The sequence below is a fragment of the Hypomesus transpacificus genome, chromosome 18 (genome assembly GCF_021917145.1).
Source record: "Hypomesus transpacificus isolate Combined female chromosome 18, fHypTra1, whole genome shotgun sequence".
Taxonomy (NCBI): Eukaryota; Metazoa; Chordata; class Actinopteri; order Osmeriformes; family Osmeridae; genus Hypomesus; species Hypomesus transpacificus.
In genome coordinates this window covers 12924924-12944122 of record NC_061077.1, presented here as the reverse complement: position 1 = coordinate 12944122, position 19199 = coordinate 12924924, and the positions used below count along the sequence as shown (strand labels likewise).

The following is a 19199-nucleotide window of genomic DNA, read 5'->3' as shown; positions in this document are numbered from 1 at the left end:
CAGCAGAAGGCTGCGGTCCATCAGGATCCAAACTTTACGCCATAAGAACAGTTACGCCACAACCAGCCTTATTACACAAGGCCCCAAACTCTCTGTCCCTTTACCTCATACACTGTCACTTTACTACAAACAGCCCTACTGCACTCTTATATTTGTATTTTATATGATTTTATATTGTATAGCTCTGCCAGGATTTGTTTGTTCATATTTCTACATTTGACCATTTTGTTTATTATGTTTCCCGTATGCACCTGCCCACCAAAGTATCACTGTGCTCTAAGGTTCATCACTGGTTGTAGCTGCCTCACCTCTCACTGTGAACTACATGTAAAAGCTGGCATGCCTTCCTTGAAAATGAGACGGTACACACACTGGATGACTGTATAAGGCTCTTCTTGGCCTAATTCCCACTTTTTTATGCACTTTCCTTTGGAGAACCGAAAGTCGTCATGCCCTACGTCCAGATGACATTCTGCATCTTTCTGCTCCTCGAGTCCGAACTGAAACGGGAAAAAAAGCATTCAGTTTCCCTGCCCGTCTGCTTGGAATGTCCTTCAATCAGAACTTAAAATTGCAAACCTGCTACCTCTGGAAGCATTCCGCCCTATAAAAAAAGAGACAATGGAAATCTTTTGAACAGTGCCTATGCTCTTAAATTGTTACTGTATTGGTAACTTCTGCACTTTATTTTTCTCCTTCTTAAGATTTGATATTGTTGTTTGTCTGTTTTGACCACTATCACGTGCGCTGCTGCCTTTCTTGGCCAGATCACCCTTGTGAAAGAGGTCTTGGTCTCAATGGGCTTTTTATCTGGTTAAATAAAGGTTATAATAATAAAAAGTAAATTCCTTGTTGGTGAACACTTAGCGTTACTTGGCGAATAATCATATATATTATTTTTGTTTTGTTTATTTGTCAGGGACAATGCAGCGCACATTATTACAAACATAATTATCACAGTCAAAGCCATAACAATATGTGTAGATGTGTTGCATAAAACTTTTCCAGCCAATCAGGCTAATTTGCAACCCCTGCAAAATTCTGATTTGGATTCTAATTCTAAGTGGGTCAGACAGTCCCAGACAGGCCACAGCATTTATGTATGTATGTATATATGTGTGTGTGTGTGAGTGTGTGTGTGAGTGTGTGTGAGTGTGTGTGTAAGTGTGTGCATGTGTATCTGTCCGTGTGACATTCCAGGATAGTCCACTTTCACGCTGCGGGGAGTGTGCTGAGATATGCAGGCTGAACAGAGGGAGATGTGAGCCTGGGAGCTTTCCGTCTGGGGTAACCTCCTCTTGGGCCAGAGGAGGTCATGGAGCAAAGGGCCAAGGTACATAAAAGTGGCTGCTAGGGCACACGCATGGAGAGGCTATACTAGTCCTGTATTTTTAAAGTGTCTGGCGCATTGCATCTACAGTTTCAAGATGATCTTGTCAAGTGTCTTTAAAAATATTTATACCGCTGGAGATGCCGGGGATTGAACCCGGGGCCTCATACATGCAAAGCATGCGCTCTACCACTGAGCTACATCCCCCACATGCTGTTAAATGGTTTTGACTGGAGATTGATACCATTTATTTTCATGGCATCGTGACAGGAGGCCTTGCTGTACCTGAAAGAGATAGGACAGGGTCCTTCTGTACCAGCTGAGTGTTGTGTAATCTGACGTTTAGTACTGCACGGTCTGACCTATTCAACTTTATGCGTGTGCGTGTAGTTGTGTGTTTGTGAGGAAGCAATGTGTGTGTTGTGTGTGTACGCATGTGTGTGTGTGTGTGAATGTGTGTGTGTGAATGTGTGTGTGAATGTGAGTGTGTGTGTGTGTGAATGTGAGTGACAGAGAGTATGATGACACGTGTGACAGTGGGCCTGACCTGTCAAAATCTGGTCAGTTTGTGAGAAAGGTTAAACCGCTGTAAATGTTGTGTCCCCCATGTTCTTGATTTGAACAAGGTCAATCACACTCCCAAGGGACAGCACAGTAACAATTACGGCTCAACAGAACAAACACGTCCAGTTTGACCACAGCTTATTCAATAACCAGTGTTGTGCATACAGTACATTCAACATACAGGGACTTTACTGACGTCGCGGTCAGTGGAACAACACCAGGTTATTCATAGTTACATTTCTCTTTGATATAATCCTGGCTATTTTAAGCGGAAGGTTGTGTTGTGGGTCAGCGTGAGGAGACACAGCTGAGAGAGAGATCATCTTCCCACACAGCAGAGAGGGGCTGGATGGAGAGGGGGAGAGGAAAGGAGAGGAGCACGGGACAGAAAGAAATATGGGAGAGTCCAAAAGAAACATGCTAAAGGAACAGAGGAAAAGAGACAGTGTGTGTGTGTGTGTGTTGGTGTACAGGTTTTGCTACTCTTTTGACAACCAAAACCCCAAAAGTGTGGTAAACTCACATCCTGGTCCTCGCAACATCAAGTGCTATTTACAGAGGAGTTTTAAGTTTAGGGTTTGGGTTCGATTTACGTTAGGGGTTAAGGTTAAGGCTAGGGTTAGGGACAGCACCATTTCGAATGGGGAATGAACTGTAGGTCCTGGAGCACATAAGAATGTGTTCAGATATGAACACACTGGCTAAGGAGAGTGAAAGGGACACACCGGGAGCGGGAGGCCAACCTTTCTTATCATGAACATCTCCTGCTTGTTGGCCTCGCTATCACAGTCAGTCCCCTAGCCGTGCTCTCCAGACAGGCCCTGCCAAGGACACCATGTCCAGCTCTGTTTGTGTTAACCTTGTAGGGATAGACTTTATAAAGGTTGAAGGGGGGGAAGGGGAAATGGGAACAAGAGAGCTGCCCCCAACTCTTTTGGCGTCCATGTCACTTCCATTTCCGTCTCTCTCTCTCTCTCTCTCTCTCTCTCTCTCTCTCTCTCTCTCTCTCTCTCTCTCTCTCTCTCTCTCTCTCTCTCTCTCTCTCTCTCTCTCTCTCTCTCTCTAACTCTCCCTCCCTCCCTCCCTCTTTCCAGTGGAATCCACCTGCTGCTAAATGGTCATTTTGACTTCCTCCTAGGCCTGTGCCTGGCTGCCTTTACAGACCTGCCTTGTTGTAGTGAAGATGTCAAAGCAACCTTTGACATGTCACGGTTGAGTTAGGGCAGGAGGATTTGTTTAGTGGTCGGAGCAGATGGATTGCAACAGACCGTTTATTCAGACTGTGCATTAGAAAAGCCAGGGACACGCCGCCTCATCTGCGCTGTCTGGACACACAGGAAACCGCAGAATTTATACGGGACAAAGCCTGAGCGAGATAATCCAGGAAAAGTTATTTATAAAATGAGGAACTGCATCCGACTTGAGTGGGTGCGAGCGTGCATTTTTCTTTTGACGAGGCCCCAGTGCGATGTGGTGGGCAAGTCATTCGCCTCGTCGTATGTGTCAAGCCAGGCTGGGAGGAGATGATACTGAAAGCCAGGGCCTACAGAACGACCTATCTAGGGCTGCTGAAGCCCTTATCATGAGCTAGCACATTCTGACGACGGGGGCTAAAGCGAAAGGGGAGACGTAGCGAGATAAAGCGAGGAAGGAGGTCGAAATGGGGTCTGTGAGGAAGGGATGAGAGGGAGAAGGGGGAACAGAGGTCTAGAGGGTGTGGAGGAGAGGGGGGAGAATGGGAGAGAAAGATGGAGGAGGAGGAGGAGGAGGTGAGAGATAAGGAGGAAGGAAAAAGAGGAGAAAGGGTAGGAGGAAAGGACAAGAGGTCAGGGAAGGACAAGAGGGAGGAGACACACAGAAAGACAGCAGGGAGGGGAAGTAAGAGGCTCAATGGGCCTGTAGTGGGAACATAAGGAGAGTTAAAGTTCTGAGGACATGATGGTTAAAACTATCCTGGCTCTGCCCTCATATGTACTTCCGCTCAAATTTCCTTTTGCTTCTATAGCAGGTCTGGGATTTCGGCATATTAGTTAGATTTTTCAAATCAACTTTTTGTAGGTTCAGCAAACAGACAGAGTGGCTGAGAACGATGACGTTGATGTCGTGCGCTAGTTTGAGTTGTAGTTCAGTAATGGCGGCGGAGAAAGATGTGAATGAAGCCATCCGGTCCATTGTGGCAACGCTGCCAAATAGCCAAAAGTTAAAGCCGGAGCGAAAACTAAATTTGCTGAGTTTTGTTGCTGGCCATGATGTTGTGGCTCTCCTCCCCACGGGGTTCGGGAAAAGTTTGATTTTCCAGCTAGCTCCGTCAGTGGTGAACAGTTGGCTAAGGCGAACGCTAGCGATTGGTTATGGCAGATCCAGAGTGGCTTTGGGCAGATCCAATAGTTTTAAACTTCAACAGAGTACCCGCCTTCAAGGATCTTAACGCTTGTCAATGGAGCGATCCCAGACTCTCTGTACAAATGAAATGTAAGAGAGTCTGGTTAGGACCAGGCTAGGTTCAAACTGGACCTGTAGTCCAATGCCGATCAAGCTGTCAGTGTGAACCGACTGACCACCACTGATCCACTTTGGCCTTTCTCAACCGGATTTGAGACGACTTAAGTGACCAACACACTTCAAGCTGGGAAGCAAAGCCCCTTCCAAGGGTAACGAATGGGAAGCGTTCTTTTCTGCACTACTACTGTGCTAACCGTAAGTTACAGTTCATATAAACGTTGGCCAGCCGTTGAAGACTCTGATGACGAGGTGTCTCCCCCCTCTCCCTCCCACCTCTCTTCTCCTCACTGTAATATCTGGTCTTGAAGTGTGTTACATCATCATGTGCTTCCTGATACAAGAACAGCCCCTCAGGTCCTTGAGTTCCTTGAATGCTGCTGGTTTACTTGTTGCACAGAGAATGTGGAGCGGAATGCGTCTGCCGTTTTAGATCAAGACCACAACCACTACCAGGACCAGGAACAGGACCAAAACATAAACACGCTGAAAAACACTTTAACACGTTAATCATATCATTCCATTAAAACATATTTTCCACTTTTAAGAAGTGCAATCAAATTGCAGTCACTGGCATGCATTAACTGCGAACTCCACTCCATAACCCCTTTTTAAAATATAGATGTATCTACAGTATGTACTACACAGGACAGTCCTGCTCACCAATGCAAACTCAGTAACAAGTGGTGCATTGCTCCCATGAATGCTCCTCCCACTGCTTAACGCTGTCATCACACTCCACAGGATGGGACTGTTTCATAAGCCCTGCTCGGGTCTGTTGTTACAAGGATGATTCAGCCAGCTAGCTGTCGTAGCAACAGCTGTGTAAGGCGTTGTTTTGTTTACGTTTGACATCGAAGCAGGCTTGAATAGACATGAGGCTGAAACACCTCCAAACAGGTTCAGTCTGAAAGGACAAATTCGCTTCAGGAAACTGTATTTCTCCATTCCCGTGGATGGTGTTCTGGGATATGAAGGAGTTTTCGGACCGAGCTCATTTCCAGCCATACACTTTAAGTCTCTTCTCAGAGTATTCTTTGGTCTATTTTACTTTGCTGATGTTTTGGTTTTTCGGTAGAACTTCAAGAAAAGTCTCAGTAGACCTGTCCAATAATACACCTAGGTCATGACTCCAAATACCAGACACACCACACACACACACCACACACACACACACACACACATTCTGTACACTTTGTATACAAGCTGTCCTCACGTGTACCTTAGGTCAGTCAGGGCAAGTTGAGGCGTGACACAACAATCAGCTGTGCCTTCTTTACACACACACACACACACACACAATAGAACACGCAGAGCTCTCTGACCTCTCACCTAGTTCTCTAACTTGTACCAGATGCATGCTGGGAGAACTGTAGGAATCTGTACCCTATCCGCAAAAGCACTGATCTGAAAAGATCAATCTAGAGAGCAGAGGAACTTCAGGGATCCAAACCACACAAAAACACTTTGGTCACATGGTCACAGTTATGTCATTTAAAATGAGAAGAAGCTTTAAAAAAAAAAAAAAAAAAAAAAAAGAACTTAGAAGGAATGCTCAAGCAACACTGTTGTATTGATTGCGTTACTACGGTTGAGTGTAGATCAGGATGTCACAGGAGGGTCAGAGAGGGAAAGAGAGAGAGGGGGGGAGAAAGGGGGAGAGAGAGGGAGAGGGAGAGGGAGAGGGAGGGAGAGAGAGAGAGAGACGGAGAGAGAGAGAGAGAGAGAGAGAGAGAGACGGAGAGAGAGAGAGAGAGAGAGAGAGAGAGAGAGAGAGAGAGAGAGAGAGAGAGAGAGAGAGAGAGAGAGAGAGAGAGAGAGAGAGAGAGTTTCTGTGTTACCTAGCACCTAGTAACTGAATAGGCTAAGCCTTATCATCTTGCCCTGGGTGCTCAGATTGCGCTGGGGTCACTTGGCCGGACTGTCCTGTCGTCTCTCCCTGATGAGGTATCAACACAGACTGCCAGAGGCAGATTAATAATTTGTTTGTACAGGTTTCAACCTAACAACACACAACTTGTCTGTTTAGGTGTGGTCTGGGCTTACACACACAAACATACCTAGACTCTTTAGAGGAATGCATGACTGCTAGGTCCTGTCTGGGACTGTCTTTGACTGGAAAGCGAGACAGGTGCTTTTCTTTTATAACTCAGCATCATCCTTATTGCTACCATCAGCTCAGCCACAACTGGATCGGGTATTCAGTCTGTTGTCTTATTGTGCCTTGGTAATGTTTGGGAAGAGATTCTGGTAGGTCAACTGGATGTCTCATGACCTATGGTCTATTCATAATGTAAGATGTCACAGCGAATTCCTGATACATAACATCAAATACAAACGCACACATACACGCACACACAGACAGACACGCACACAGGCACACATCACAAACACACACACGCACACACACATGCACACACAAGCACACACACAGTCACACATCACAAACACTCAGTCACGGGCCATCGTCGCCAGCTTGCATAACCTAAGAGGACTGGGCTAGAACAGGGGAGGGCTGTGGGCGACATTACTGCTGGGACCACTGAGTCGAAAGTCCTCCTAGTCCATCCAAAGGCTTTCTAAACCACTGCAGCCTATTGGCTGCTCAAATGCTGCATTCACACTAAGGCCCTTCTGATAGGCTGGCTCATATCGAGTGGCATTTGCAGCCCCTCCCAGTGAAGCCAGAGTGAAATGGTGAGGGGGAGGGTAGAAGTAGACTTTCTACAAATGAAATTTAAAGGGATAGTCCTCCTATCAATGGAGCACTGTACTGAACAAGCAACTTGTTCGCGCTTTTAATTGACCAGTAAACCAACTCCAAATTATTGATCCTGTTTGCAAATATGTTTATTGGCTAAATGTGATCTACCACTAAAATAAAAAATAACATTTGAATAAGATCACCTTCCCAGCATCATACAATACTGTTGATTGCATGCATCATTGGACGCTTAAACATCTTTTTGGATTCATTACTATTGTCAAATGCCACTGGGATTTTTACTTTATGTACAGGGGAAGGTTGATTATATAAGAAGTTTTTTCATTTGGTACAATGTCTCTTTATCAGAAAAATACTCATCAGTAATTAGTGAGGAGGCTGACAGTGTTTCAGCACGCAACTGTCATGAAGGTGTATTGCTCTCTGCCTTTCAAATACAGATTGAGTCATTTTGGATAAGAACGCACTCAAGATCAGTTGCAACCCCTTCCACACCCATTTATCTGGTGAACGCTTAACTGACCTCAGACCAGACTCTATGCACCTTCGACGTCTCCATACAGACATCCAGGATGACAGCTCAGTTCACCCAACCCCCACCCTGTTACCAAGAAGGTCCAGCTTGGCTATTGTGTAATATTCTGATTGGCCCTTGGCTTGAGTGGGCGGGGAAATGGGCGTCACTGGGAGTGTTGTGATCTCACAATCAGCTGTTTTGTACGTTGTACATTCTGATCCGCGGATCAGCTGGAGGCAGCAATAACAGAGGGAAAAAACTGCAGGGGAAAAAATAGACCAAGAGTAGGAAAAAAATCTGCAGATGTTATTATCTTGACATCGGTGTAAATTCAGGTTTTACACGAAGCCCTTCTTCTAAGAAGAAAGCCTTTTATTTTGTATTATGGTGTTATAACTACCTCACTAAAGGCTACCTAAAGCTATGCTTTAAGAATTGTTGTCGTTTCTACTGTGTGCTCGTTTACAACTTGAATTATTTTGCAAAGGCAGGTAAGCTGTTACATTTCATATTATTTGGTTGTTTTAATTTCAGTAGCCTAAAATTGTGATGTCAGTGGGTATCAAGCGACAACAGTCCTTGCCGATGGTGCATACCTCAGATCTGCATTACAAAATGCTAATCAGATTGATGATTCATATTTGGAATCCATCAAAAACTGAACAGTTGATATTAAAAAAATATTGTTTGCAAAACTAGTGTCTGCTAAGGTAAACTATGCATTCTGCAAAAGACAGTCGATAGAGGACTTGGACATCGGCTTATAGGTCATGAAATGATTTAGTTATGTACCAATGAATGGGTTTCGGTTAATCATGGCATATTTATAAATGTAAAATAACATCCTGTTGATAGCAACAAAGGCTATGCTGCTTGTAAATGCTTCTACGCTTTTTCTGCGTTTCAAGCCAAATTTGGTCACATTCATCTCTGTCCTATCAACGTCGTATTAAGCATAATTACAGTTGTATAACAAATGGGTTCCTTCGCTTTGGTCTACTACTGTTGATCCAATCTGTCATTGGTTGACCCTTCAGATATCCGTAGTTGGCGCTGTCAAAAGGACTCGCAGCTTAGAAGGATAATTCATTTTGAACATGACCGCTATTGACAAGGACGTGTTCCGTGTCCTTTTGCTCCCCTGTATCAATGCAATGTGTCGTGTAAAAATGTAGAAATAGCTTCAGGATTCATCACAAATGTAAACATGGCTTATCTCCTTCGTTGTACGGTAGTAGGGGTTTCCATCGACATCTAGCAGTTTAAATAGCTTAAATGAAAACTAAACCATTAAGAATATGCAGCCAATGTTATATTAAATACCAAAGGAGGTGCGTTCAGAGACTGAAATATGTATTTATGTCAAAGAATCTATTTTTTCTCTCCTGTTCCTTTCCTTTTTTCCTATTCAGTCCAGTAGGGGTGGACCGATAACAGCATCAGTGACGTTAGAGTCCTTCGTCATCCAGCCTTGTTTTTTTTTGCCAATCTCCTCCCATCTGTCTGTGCTCCGCCCATTTTAAAATAGCTTTTTCAAAGCTGCAATAAGTGACTGGAGAATATCTTTCATAGTTGGACTATCAGAAGGCCTTTTGGATGAAGCATACGTACCAGCGTGTACATTACATACTGGAGTCTTTGTCAACACCAAACCAGGTGTCAAACACTTATTTGACTATGTTTACACAGGATCTCAATCTCCTTTAGATATTTCTCTATGGCCTATGCCATTTTAATGTAAGAATACACCATTGTTGTTACTGTAGAATGATGATAAGATGTGTCACAGGCCACGTATTATTGCATTAATTCGTTAAAGCAACATGTCATTCTAATACTGGCCCAAATATGTTATGTTTGACTTCGTCCTGTTTCACAAATAGGCCAGAATATTTTCAATAGACATTGCTTTATTGAATCTGGATTGACTGAATGATGAGGCATTTCAGATTTCTATCTATTTTTTTCTTCTTTTTTTCTTCTTTGAATGGGTTGGTGGTTAAGGTGGAGGGGTAGTGGGGGGATTAGGCTAAATATGTATCTACTGTATACAGCTCTGGAAAAAAAATAAGAGACCACTGCACCTTTTTCTTTCCTTTTTAAAAGAGTTGAAAAGGACAATTTTGAGTGAGGAACAGAAGGGTAACATTTAAGAGGCCACATCTAATTTTACCCTTCTGTTCCTCACTTTAAATTGTCCTTCTCAACTTAAAAAAAAAGGAATGCAAAAGGTGCAGCGGTCTCTTATTTCTTTTACCCAGAGCTGTACACACGTGTGTGTGTGTGTGTGTATGTGTGTGTGTGTGTATGTGTGTACATCCTGTCCACCTTCTTCAGATCGTTCACAGCTCACATTTGAGCTTGATTTGTTAGGGTCGACTCACTGTTTGCGACAGTCTTATGACTTGGTGTCTGACTCTTAAGGAATGCATGATAGCATTCTCCCTGCCAAGGCAAGGGCCTAATTATTACTGGGCTCTTCTCAGCGTCTAGAGTGGTTCTTCACTATCTCTCTGACAATTTCACCCATCCACCACACAGAGCTTTATCTGACGTTCCCTGAAAGCACATACACAGTAAGTCTAGATAACCAGTCATAGCCCTAGGTTTTCATTGAGCTGAAGAAAAGCTTTGTTTACCGGCCTAAAAGGCAAGCTCATGTGTTTATGTATTTGTTCTCAGAAATGATGGTTGCAAGACTCGGACGCCCGGTTACACAGAGGCACAGGCTTATGCGCATACACACGCTCCTCTAAATATGCACTCTGACCAAGAGTGATGTTGATGGATAGGTGATCGGAGAGACGTTCTCAGGGAAACTGAAACACTGCATGCCTGACCTCTCCGGTTTCAGACTTAGTGTGTGTGTATGAAGGTTTGTCCTTACTATGTTCTCTCTGTTATTGTGACCTTGGTGTCGGCGTCACCATGGGTACCGTTCAAGTGTCACCTTCCATCCATGCATCCATGCATAACCTATCCCCATCTTAAAGCTGCACCAGGACAAATGATCAAATACATTCAAATATGAGAAACAGCGCCCCCCAGTTATTGTATGAACTTCCGTGCTTTCCTCCAGCTTGAGCTTGATTGACAGATGTTTCACAAATGAAGCTAAGGAGAAAAGCCTGCCTCCCCAAAGGCGATTGGCTGGAACAGGATTGTTGGGACATAATCCGCCCAATAGTAGTGAGCCGCTCCAAAAATGTGAAGTTGACCTACCTCTAGCACTGAACTGTCTGTTTAGCTAAATGACTCTCAGAGGGCCTTGTTAGCTTACACAACATGTTGATAGGGGACAAAAAGTTTCTTTTTTCTCTCCTACCTATTGTACCTTTAAACTATATTTTTCTCCTCTAAACTCCAATTGAGTGACTAAGGGACACAAAAGGTCCTCAAACTTAACCGTAGCTAGTTATAAAAAATAATTTGAGAAACATTGACACAGAGCAATTTATTTACTGCTGTGAACTTTGTCAGTTATTATAACCCTGATGTCTGCCTGTCTGACTCTCTGTCAGCCTGTCAGCCCTTTTGTCCCCGATGTCCCGGTTAAAAGCTTACACATTATACACATAAGACGGGTTTCACATACTCCTTAATGGCTCAGAGACTTTTACTTCCCCTCGGCATCCAGTGAAGCCTACACGTCCAGCGAAGCCTTTTAAAAACACTGTAGGAGGGTTGATAGCATTCCCCGGTTTTGTTTTGACACTCAACTTTTCAAAGTGTGTGTTTCCTGAGCGATGTGACTTGCTTCGACGTGACATAAGCCCCCTCTCTCCATCCCTCCCTCTTGCTTGTCCATCTGTCCAGAGTCTTTGTATCCTGGCTGGTGTTCTGGGTAGTCGTCATTCGCCAAAAGGGGGGAGGGTATTAAAGCGTTGTTACTTACTCATCAGAAAAATGTCTTGCTCTTCATTAGTGTATTAGTGTAACCCAGGGGGAATGTCCCTGGACTTACTATAAGTCGCTCTGGATAAGAGCGTCTGCTAAATGACTAAATTATTAAATGGCTTCCTTTCCTCATATAATTTCCCTTGTTAGAGGGCTATAGTGGAATCATGAATTTCTCTAGCAGGGCCCCATCTATTCATTAGCCAACTAGTATTTGTTTATGCACTTGCTCCTTTGAGAGAGCCATTTATAGATTACATGTGGTGTTATTTGAGGGAAGAATGTATTATATCTGGCTAAGAAATTTGATTTTTCAGTTTGAAAATGAACATGGTTGATGAAAGTACTGGATACATTTGCCTTCACTGACTTCTAAAGACCAAATAGCATGATGGAGGTCCCTAAATTATGTCCTGACTAATCTAATATGAGTATAACCCATAATGTTAGCAGCTTTTGAAAACAAATAGACATGCTAAATTGACCTTTTTATGGCATTACCTTGTCAGAGTTGCAGACACTATATACTTATTATCTATTGGTGCATAGATACTGCTTCCACATACATACATAAAAAAAAGAAGAAAGTTTACTTTGCATAAATTACAAGAAACGGTTAATTTCTCCGGACTCTAGACCATTTTCGGTTGTTTCTCAAAACCCGATGTAGCACCGTACTGCCCTGCTCCTCTCCACCTTGACCAATGTTCGAATTATCCATCAAAATGTATCAATTCACCATGAAGGAATGAAAAAGATTGATTTACCCTCACTAGTTGCACCAAAAAGTCATAAGACTAAGCCATGCTGTGGATTGTGAGGGCTGGATGGCTAAAGATCTGCACGTGTTTCTCTGTAAACTGACCAATACTGCCATCTGTCTTTTCTCTCCCTCCAGGCCTTTGCTTTGAAAACCAAGTAAAACCTAACAAAAACCTAAACCTAAAAAGAGACATTTGCACTACGGCAGCCCCCAAGTCAACCAACGCCATCCAGCAAAAAAGGGCTGAAAGCGAATGAGTCTGCGAAAACAGCGTGCTCAAGTAATAAGCGAACGCAAATAAATCCATTCAAAAAGGCAGCTAGCTTTTCCTTTGGAGGAAGACGACCACTCACAGGACCGAACCCTTCTACAGCCGACCCTCACCCCTGCGGCCCTTGACCTAAGGTGAAGCGATGTTCCAACGTCTGAGCAGCCTGTTCTTTGGGGAGGTGGAGGAGGTGGCTGCAGAGCTGAAGGTGCCCAACCCTTGTGTGACAGAGGCTTATGAAGAGGGCTGGATGCTGGTAAACCTGCCTGGTAAGTCTTCATCCTGGAAGGGTGGAGGGGCTTGACCATTAGGAAAGGTTGTTTTTGTGTCAGGATAGAGATATGGGAGGGTCGCTTCCGTGGGAATCGGACTTGATTAAGTCAAAGTCCAAGGTCAATATGTGTTTAGTGTTGCTTCCATGTCAATAGTGACCTACATATTTCATGTCATATATTTTTGTGCTTGGTGTGGGATAAATGGAAAGGGGTGGGGCTTACAGTTGGTTGGTGTGGAGGAGTGAGGTGGAGGATTGCCCACTCTCTCTTATTGGAGAGGGTGGGCATAGTAGGCAGGTGACAGGTGCTAGATTGAAATTTAGCATAGGCAATGTGTAACTGGAGATGCCATCTGATGACCAATGAACACACCCCCTACCGTTCAATTCATTGCCTTGCTGACCCCCCCCCCCCCTCCCCTACCCCCCCCCCCCCCCCCCTTCCCTTAAAAGCCAGAGGACAGTGCCAAGCAGTCATTACACAACTACAAACCAGTAGCTGACATGACCACAAGGTTCAAAGTTCCAAAATAACTAATGATATTATTCCTATTTTCTATGTTTTGTGTTGTTTCCTTACCCCCCCACCCCTTTCAATTTTATTTAAATACCCTCACATTCCCAACACTGGTATGTGTGTGTGTATGTATGTGCTTCTATTATAATGGTCCCTCATAAAATACACCCTAACTTCCAACCTGCATGATAAAATTAATTCTACCTCCCTCACCTTACTGGTTCCTTATCCAAACCCTATTCTAATTGGCCAAACTCTGTCTGGTCCCACCCTTTCCGTACAATCAGAGGAAGCTGATTGCGTGATGTTAGAAGGTGGAAGTGAGGTGCCATTTATAGCACAATTGCTCCCTCCAAACAACCAATTAGATCAATCAGACACGTCTTCAAGGACTGACTCCCCCGACCCCGTCCCTCCCCCACCTCATAAACGTCGCAGAACACACAAACCTCGGGCACAAACCTCTGAATCCCTGTGCTGCCCGACCGCTAGCCCGTTAGCCTCAGGTGTGGCTACACCCGTCACCTTGCCCAGACGGGCCAGACTCTCCACCCCTTTCAGCCCATCTGTGTCCCCTGGTTCTGGGAGTGAGTGTGGGCGCAGTGTGGGTAGCAGTGGGGCTGGGTCAGAGAGAGGCTGCATGGACGAGAGCTGGTTTGTCACCCCTCCCCCCTGTTTCACTGCAGAAGGAGCCACGGCAGAGACCAGCCCTATGGAAGACCTTCTCATAGAACACCCCAGCATGTCTGTCTACGTGTCCACTGGGAACATGTCCATGGTCTCCAATGGCAACCTGTCCATGGTGGGGGAGGAGAGCATCTCCAGCCTGGCAGGAAGTGTGAGGTGAGGACGACACCTTCTAGATGTTTCCTTTGAGCTTTTACCTCTTTGTCTGTCTCATAAAATAGTCTTACGCGTCCGCCCGGTGTTTTTGCTTCCTGACAAATTCGATACCATTCCATTCTATACCAGAAGCTTCTATGACTGCTCACGGTGACTAATCCTTTTCAACTCTCTTTGTCCTCAACCTCCGTCTTCCTCCGCAGTCGTGTTGCTGAGCCAGCAGCCGCCCCTGCCACCCGGGGCTCCATGCCCACCAGGGTGACCCGTGGACTGGCTGCCCAGGCCGGCTCCCTGGCCAAAGTCACCCAGGTGGCCAGGGTCCAGAGGGGCAAAGCCCGCAGTGAGAGGCGTCACCTGGGCCGCAACCGCATCCAGCGGCAGAACCGCACCAAGGAGCAGGGCCCTCGCCACGCGGCACACGCCAGAAACACCTTCCTGCACCAGCCCACCCAGCGAAATTTCTGCCACTGAGCCTTCATGTCTGTAGGGGCTGATGTTTACTCTGAATATTAGTATAGACACAAACCCCAACCCAGTAACACACATATGTACACGTTAACACATATACATGTACACATAGAGTAACACCCTCCTAAAACGAAACATTTGAATTGACTTATTATGGCTCCCATTCTGCCAAAACTCTATTTAATTAAGACATTGTATAAAGGTAACAACATGTTATTTAGATATACTTGCTTAATAGAAGCATGCTACACAATCCCATCAATTTATTTCCCTAAAATTGCTATTTCTCCACACACTTACTGAATTTGGTCTCAATTTGAGCTCATAGCCTCACAAATAGTTTTTTCACCCTCACATTCTTCTCAGTCTTGAAGGAACAGGCTTTTCTTGAATCATCCTTTTAGAGGAAGCACACAGTGACTTTTTCTGACACTGCAAGGCTCCAAGGTCCTCCAGAAAAACCTATTTTCTAAACTATTGTCTTTCAAGTTTAGAGTTTCTAGGTTTTGTTTCAGTTAATCGTTGGTTTAATTATATGACTTAATAGAAAGAATAATACCGTGTGTCGTGTGAGGAGGAAGACAGAGCTTTGAGTCTCTAATGAGTGGCCTGCCTTTCAGTCCATTCTCTGTACTCTGAGAGAGAGAGAGACAGACAAAGATAGTGGCGAGAGAGACAGACACAGAGAGAGATGGAAAGAAAGGCAGAAATAAATCCTGTTCACAAAACAAGCCAGGTAATTCTCCCGGCTCTCACTCTGTGAAGGGTGAAAGTAGGTAGACTTAGGTGAGAAGATGATGTGCAAAACAAACTAAAAAGGAACACAAAAAAATTATTTTTTACTTAAGATAAGATGCTGGGTAGAAATAGTGTCTAGATAGGTGTAGTAGCTCTCTGTGCAGCCTAAAGTCAGGTTTTACAGTTTGCAAATGGTTTCCATTTCAGCATTGCCCTCCATAATGAAGAGCTGTGTTGTGGTCTTATCTCATTTGCCAAGAACACAAGTCGTTGGCAAACACCGACATACACTGGCACTGTCGGTGTAGAGCAGCACATAATCACCTTAATTAAGGACGTGCCGCCAAGGGAAACATCATTGTGGTCTTTAGAAACGGCTGTACTTGTTGCATAAAAGTACAGTTTGCCCTAGACACAACAACAGCATTCTTATAGCATTCTTAGGCTAATGACTTCCCTGTAATTAAACTGCCTGTTTGGTATGGGTTACATTTGTAGATTGTGAAAAAAAAATATATTGTGTATATGAACTTTCTGAACTCATTTAAAGGGACCATGGCTTGCCTGCAGGTTGCAGGGGTATGACATGTAAAAGTAGATGCAGGGTGGTATAGATTGACACTCTTTGTTTTGTTTTGTTCCGTTTTCTTCCGTCATTGTTCCTTCTGAAAACACAGACTATTTTTGCTTCCTGCCGCCATTTGAAAAAGCCTGTTCCTTAAAGTCGTGGGGAAGGACGATGAGTAGCCAACAATCTTAACAAAACAGTCCCTGTGAAATACACACGGCACATCACGAACCCCTCAACGAGATGAGAAGAAACATGTGCCCAGCACACAGTCATTATTTGGATGATAAGATCTGTGTTCTGTGACTAAATCATTAACCATCGCGCTGACACCCATAGAGACACGGAAGACAGTTCAAATGAAGGTGTCTCAGTCGAATCCTTTATCATCAACTGATAAAAGGGCAATAATGGAGACACTGAAGGGCTCTTGGTCACACACACACACACACAGCCCCGCACACACACACACACAGTCGAAAACACACACACAGGCACGCACACACACACACACACACACACAGAGGCACACACACAGTCACACACATTTCTGGTCCTGCTTTTAAAGTATTTAAAGGACTTGCTAAAGGACAAAGAACAATCTGTCCTTGCCTGGTTTGTTCTACCCTGTACTTGCCTACTGTTCCTCTCTACCCTGTCAATCTCTCTTTCTAGCACTCTCTCTATTGTAGTTCTTTCTCTCCCTCTCTCTCCTCTCTCTCTGTTCCCCTCTCTCTTTCTCCCCTCTCTCTCTCCCCCTCACTCAATCTGTCTCTTTTCCCCCTCTCTTTATGTCTCTCTCTCTCGCCTCTCTTTCACATCCAGCCCTAACAGTGTCCTCCAGAGATCCAGCTCACTGACACATATTCAACTATTATAGTAACTATGGTGCTGAAGTGTATATGAATATATACTAAAGTTTGTAAATTATTTGAGACATGGATGTAAGTTTGCACTGTCATACATTTGCGTGAGTCTAAGTTTTAGCTGTGTGCCGTGCAATGTTGATATTTTTTCATTTGGGATGTTTGACGTTTTTTTTCCTTTCAATCGTTATAGAAAGTCTGTGTGTGAGAGGTTGTGTGTTGACACATAAAAGCTAAAAAAAAAAAGTAACATATGAATAATGGTCAAATATCTTTCTTGTAAATATTAGATCGCAGTTTGTGGTGCTTCATGCCATTTCATGTAAGAGCATTGTCAGCCTAATCGATAAGAATCCTTTCTCTGCCTCACCTCACCTTTCAATAGAAAACCAACGGGGTCTCTTAATAGTCTGAAAGTTACCCTTTACCCAGCTCCTGTCCTTGATTGAAACTGAGATGCACCCTGTTTCTCATGCACGGTTGGACCCTCGTTAGGTTTGGTATGTTTGGGCCGATGCTGCCCTCTAGAGGCATAACGTGTGGAATACAGGATAGGGGGGGCGCACGTCAGTAGTTTTGAGGATGTACGAACAGTGGAACGACGTGTCGATGTGTTCGGGAGATGGGTACAGTTGAAAGGTGGAAGTCCTGTGTTTTAATCATTTCCGTCATATAATATACTGAATTATTGTTTGTTCTTTAAGCTGATTGTTTTCTCACCCCTCAAGTGACAAATCACAGATTTTGCAGTTCTGCCAACTCACTTGTAAATGATTTTTGTTTTATTCAGAATCTATCAATCTCAACATATAAAGGTATGATTATTCATATTTTTCCTTTCTGTTGCTGTTTTAAGATGGCTAAAGGAATATGTCAATCTTCTTAATTACAGCACACTTAGCACACAGGCACAGGCACACACACACACACACATACACAGTACATACACAAACATAAAGACACATACAAACACAGTGGTCTCCATGCATCCTTACTTTTGGGAATAAGGTAAACCAGTGGTGCCTCTGAGGTCTTCTGTCGGAAAGAGGCGTAAACGAGAGACCACAGGGGTGTGTGTTTGTGTGTGAGCTTACATTGTGTGTTTGTGTGCGAGATTAAGTTGTGTGTTTGTGAGAACACACGTGCGCTTGAACACCCGCCTCACAGATCCACCACTACAAGCCTGTTTGCATATTTATCATTTTTTCTCTCTGTCACACCTCTCGCCCAAATGTTATCTCTGCAGTTTTGTGTAGTAAGTGTGCAGTGGGTGATTCATGAAAGGTGTGGATCAAGGATGGCAACCATCCAGAGGATGAGGGCAGGGCCCCTTGGTTTATGTGCGTGTCATGAGAGGTGTTAGTCCGGGAGGGGGGTGGAGGAGGAAGCAGATTCGATTAAGTCGGAAATTAAATGTATCAACAACAAAAACTAGAGAATATATGCTTGTATTTTCCTATATAGTTACTACAACAGTCACACACCTTGCATCATGTTTTAAAAAGGAAGGTGGTTTCTTGTCTGAGAAGCATTTTTTCTACACTGCTTTGTGCTCTGAAATGATGGCAGCTACAAAACACAATGGGGTCCCCTCCATATAACATCTGAATGAGTAGCACACTTCCCTTATTAAAAAAAACATACAGACATATAAAAAGATTGGTGTATCTGATATCTATGGTGATTGTGCCTTTCACTAGTTCTGCATGGTTTTTGTGATGTTCTGAATTTTCCATCCCTGGACCTGGCCCTTTCACAGTGAAACCTGTGCAAAACCAACAGGTGGGTTTACAAAGCATCCATTCCGCAAAACGCAGGTACCAGACACACAACAACAACAAAAGAATAACAACAATAAATACTCAGGGTGACACCTGAATCTCGTCTTGTCATTTCAATGTGTTTGGGAATGGGGGGGACAGGCTGTCCAATGAAGAACAGTTTAGGTTAGGTTTAACCGAACATCATGTATGTACATAAAAAGTACGGGTGTAGTCTAAAATTCCAGGTTCATCCTGAAATTTGTGTAACAATGAAGGGTGTCTCTATGAATAATTCATCAACGGTTTTCATTATATTGGCAACAATTCATTATCCACCTATGAGGCAATGACAGCCCATCAAACCAATACAAACCAAAGCAGACCACGCAAGACAGTAAAACACAACCAACTCCTAGTTTATTAGCCATTCCTCCAGTTGGATTAAGTTGTTGAAGGAAACCAGATTCCAGGTGGTTTGGGTGAGAAGGGTAGGGCCGGGACAGGGGATAATGACTCTGTAGAAGGCTACGGTGTGCAGATTTACTGAGGAACTGCTAAAGAGAGGTCCTTGAAATGCAAAGAAAGGTAGATTTTTTGGT

At 44.0% G+C, this 19199-nt stretch overlaps 1 protein-coding gene and 1 non-coding gene across 4 annotated transcripts; one reads left to right on the top strand and one right to left on the bottom strand.

The window, feature by feature from the left end:
• Nucleotides 1-1465: 1465 nt before the first annotated feature.
• trnaa-ugc lies at nucleotides 1466-1537 on the bottom strand. Its single transcript has one exon. It is a non-coding gene; the product is annotated as a tRNA-Ala (tRNA).
• Nucleotides 1538-7845: 6308 nt separating this feature from the next.
• LOC124480480 (tumor protein p53-inducible nuclear protein 2) lies at nucleotides 7846-18494 on the top strand. 3 transcript variants are annotated; one of them, XM_047039836.1, is made up of 5 exons: nucleotides 7846-8126; nucleotides 12431-12832; nucleotides 13642-13941; nucleotides 14041-14197; nucleotides 14401-18494. In XM_047039836.1, the coding sequence occupies exons 2-5, from the start codon at nucleotides 12709-12711 to the stop codon at nucleotides 14666-14668; spliced, it is 849 nt and encodes a 282-aa protein (XP_046895792.1). In that variant the 5' UTR covers nucleotides 7846-8126; nucleotides 12431-12708; the 3' UTR covers nucleotides 14669-18494. The 3 variants fall into 3 exon arrangements, with proteins under 3 accessions (XP_046895792.1, XP_046895793.1, XP_046895791.1); XM_047039837.1 differs by lacking the exon at nucleotides 13642-13941; XM_047039835.1 differs by having other exon boundaries at nucleotides 13642-14197.
• Nucleotides 18495-19199: the final 705 nt, after the last annotated feature.

Coding starts and splice junctions, on each gene's coding strand:
- LOC124480480 (XM_047039835.1), top strand. CDS start 12,709: ATGTTCCAACGTCTGAGCAGCCTGTTCTTTGGGGAGGTGGAGGAGGTG. Junction 12,833..13,641: donor GATGCTGGTAAACCTGCCTG/GTAAGTCTTCAT, acceptor CCGTACAATCAG/AGGAAGCTGATTGCGTGATG. Junction 14,198..14,400: donor AGCCTGGCAGGAAGTGTGAG/GTGAGGACGACA, acceptor CTTCCTCCGCAG/TCGTGTTGCTGAGCCAGCAG.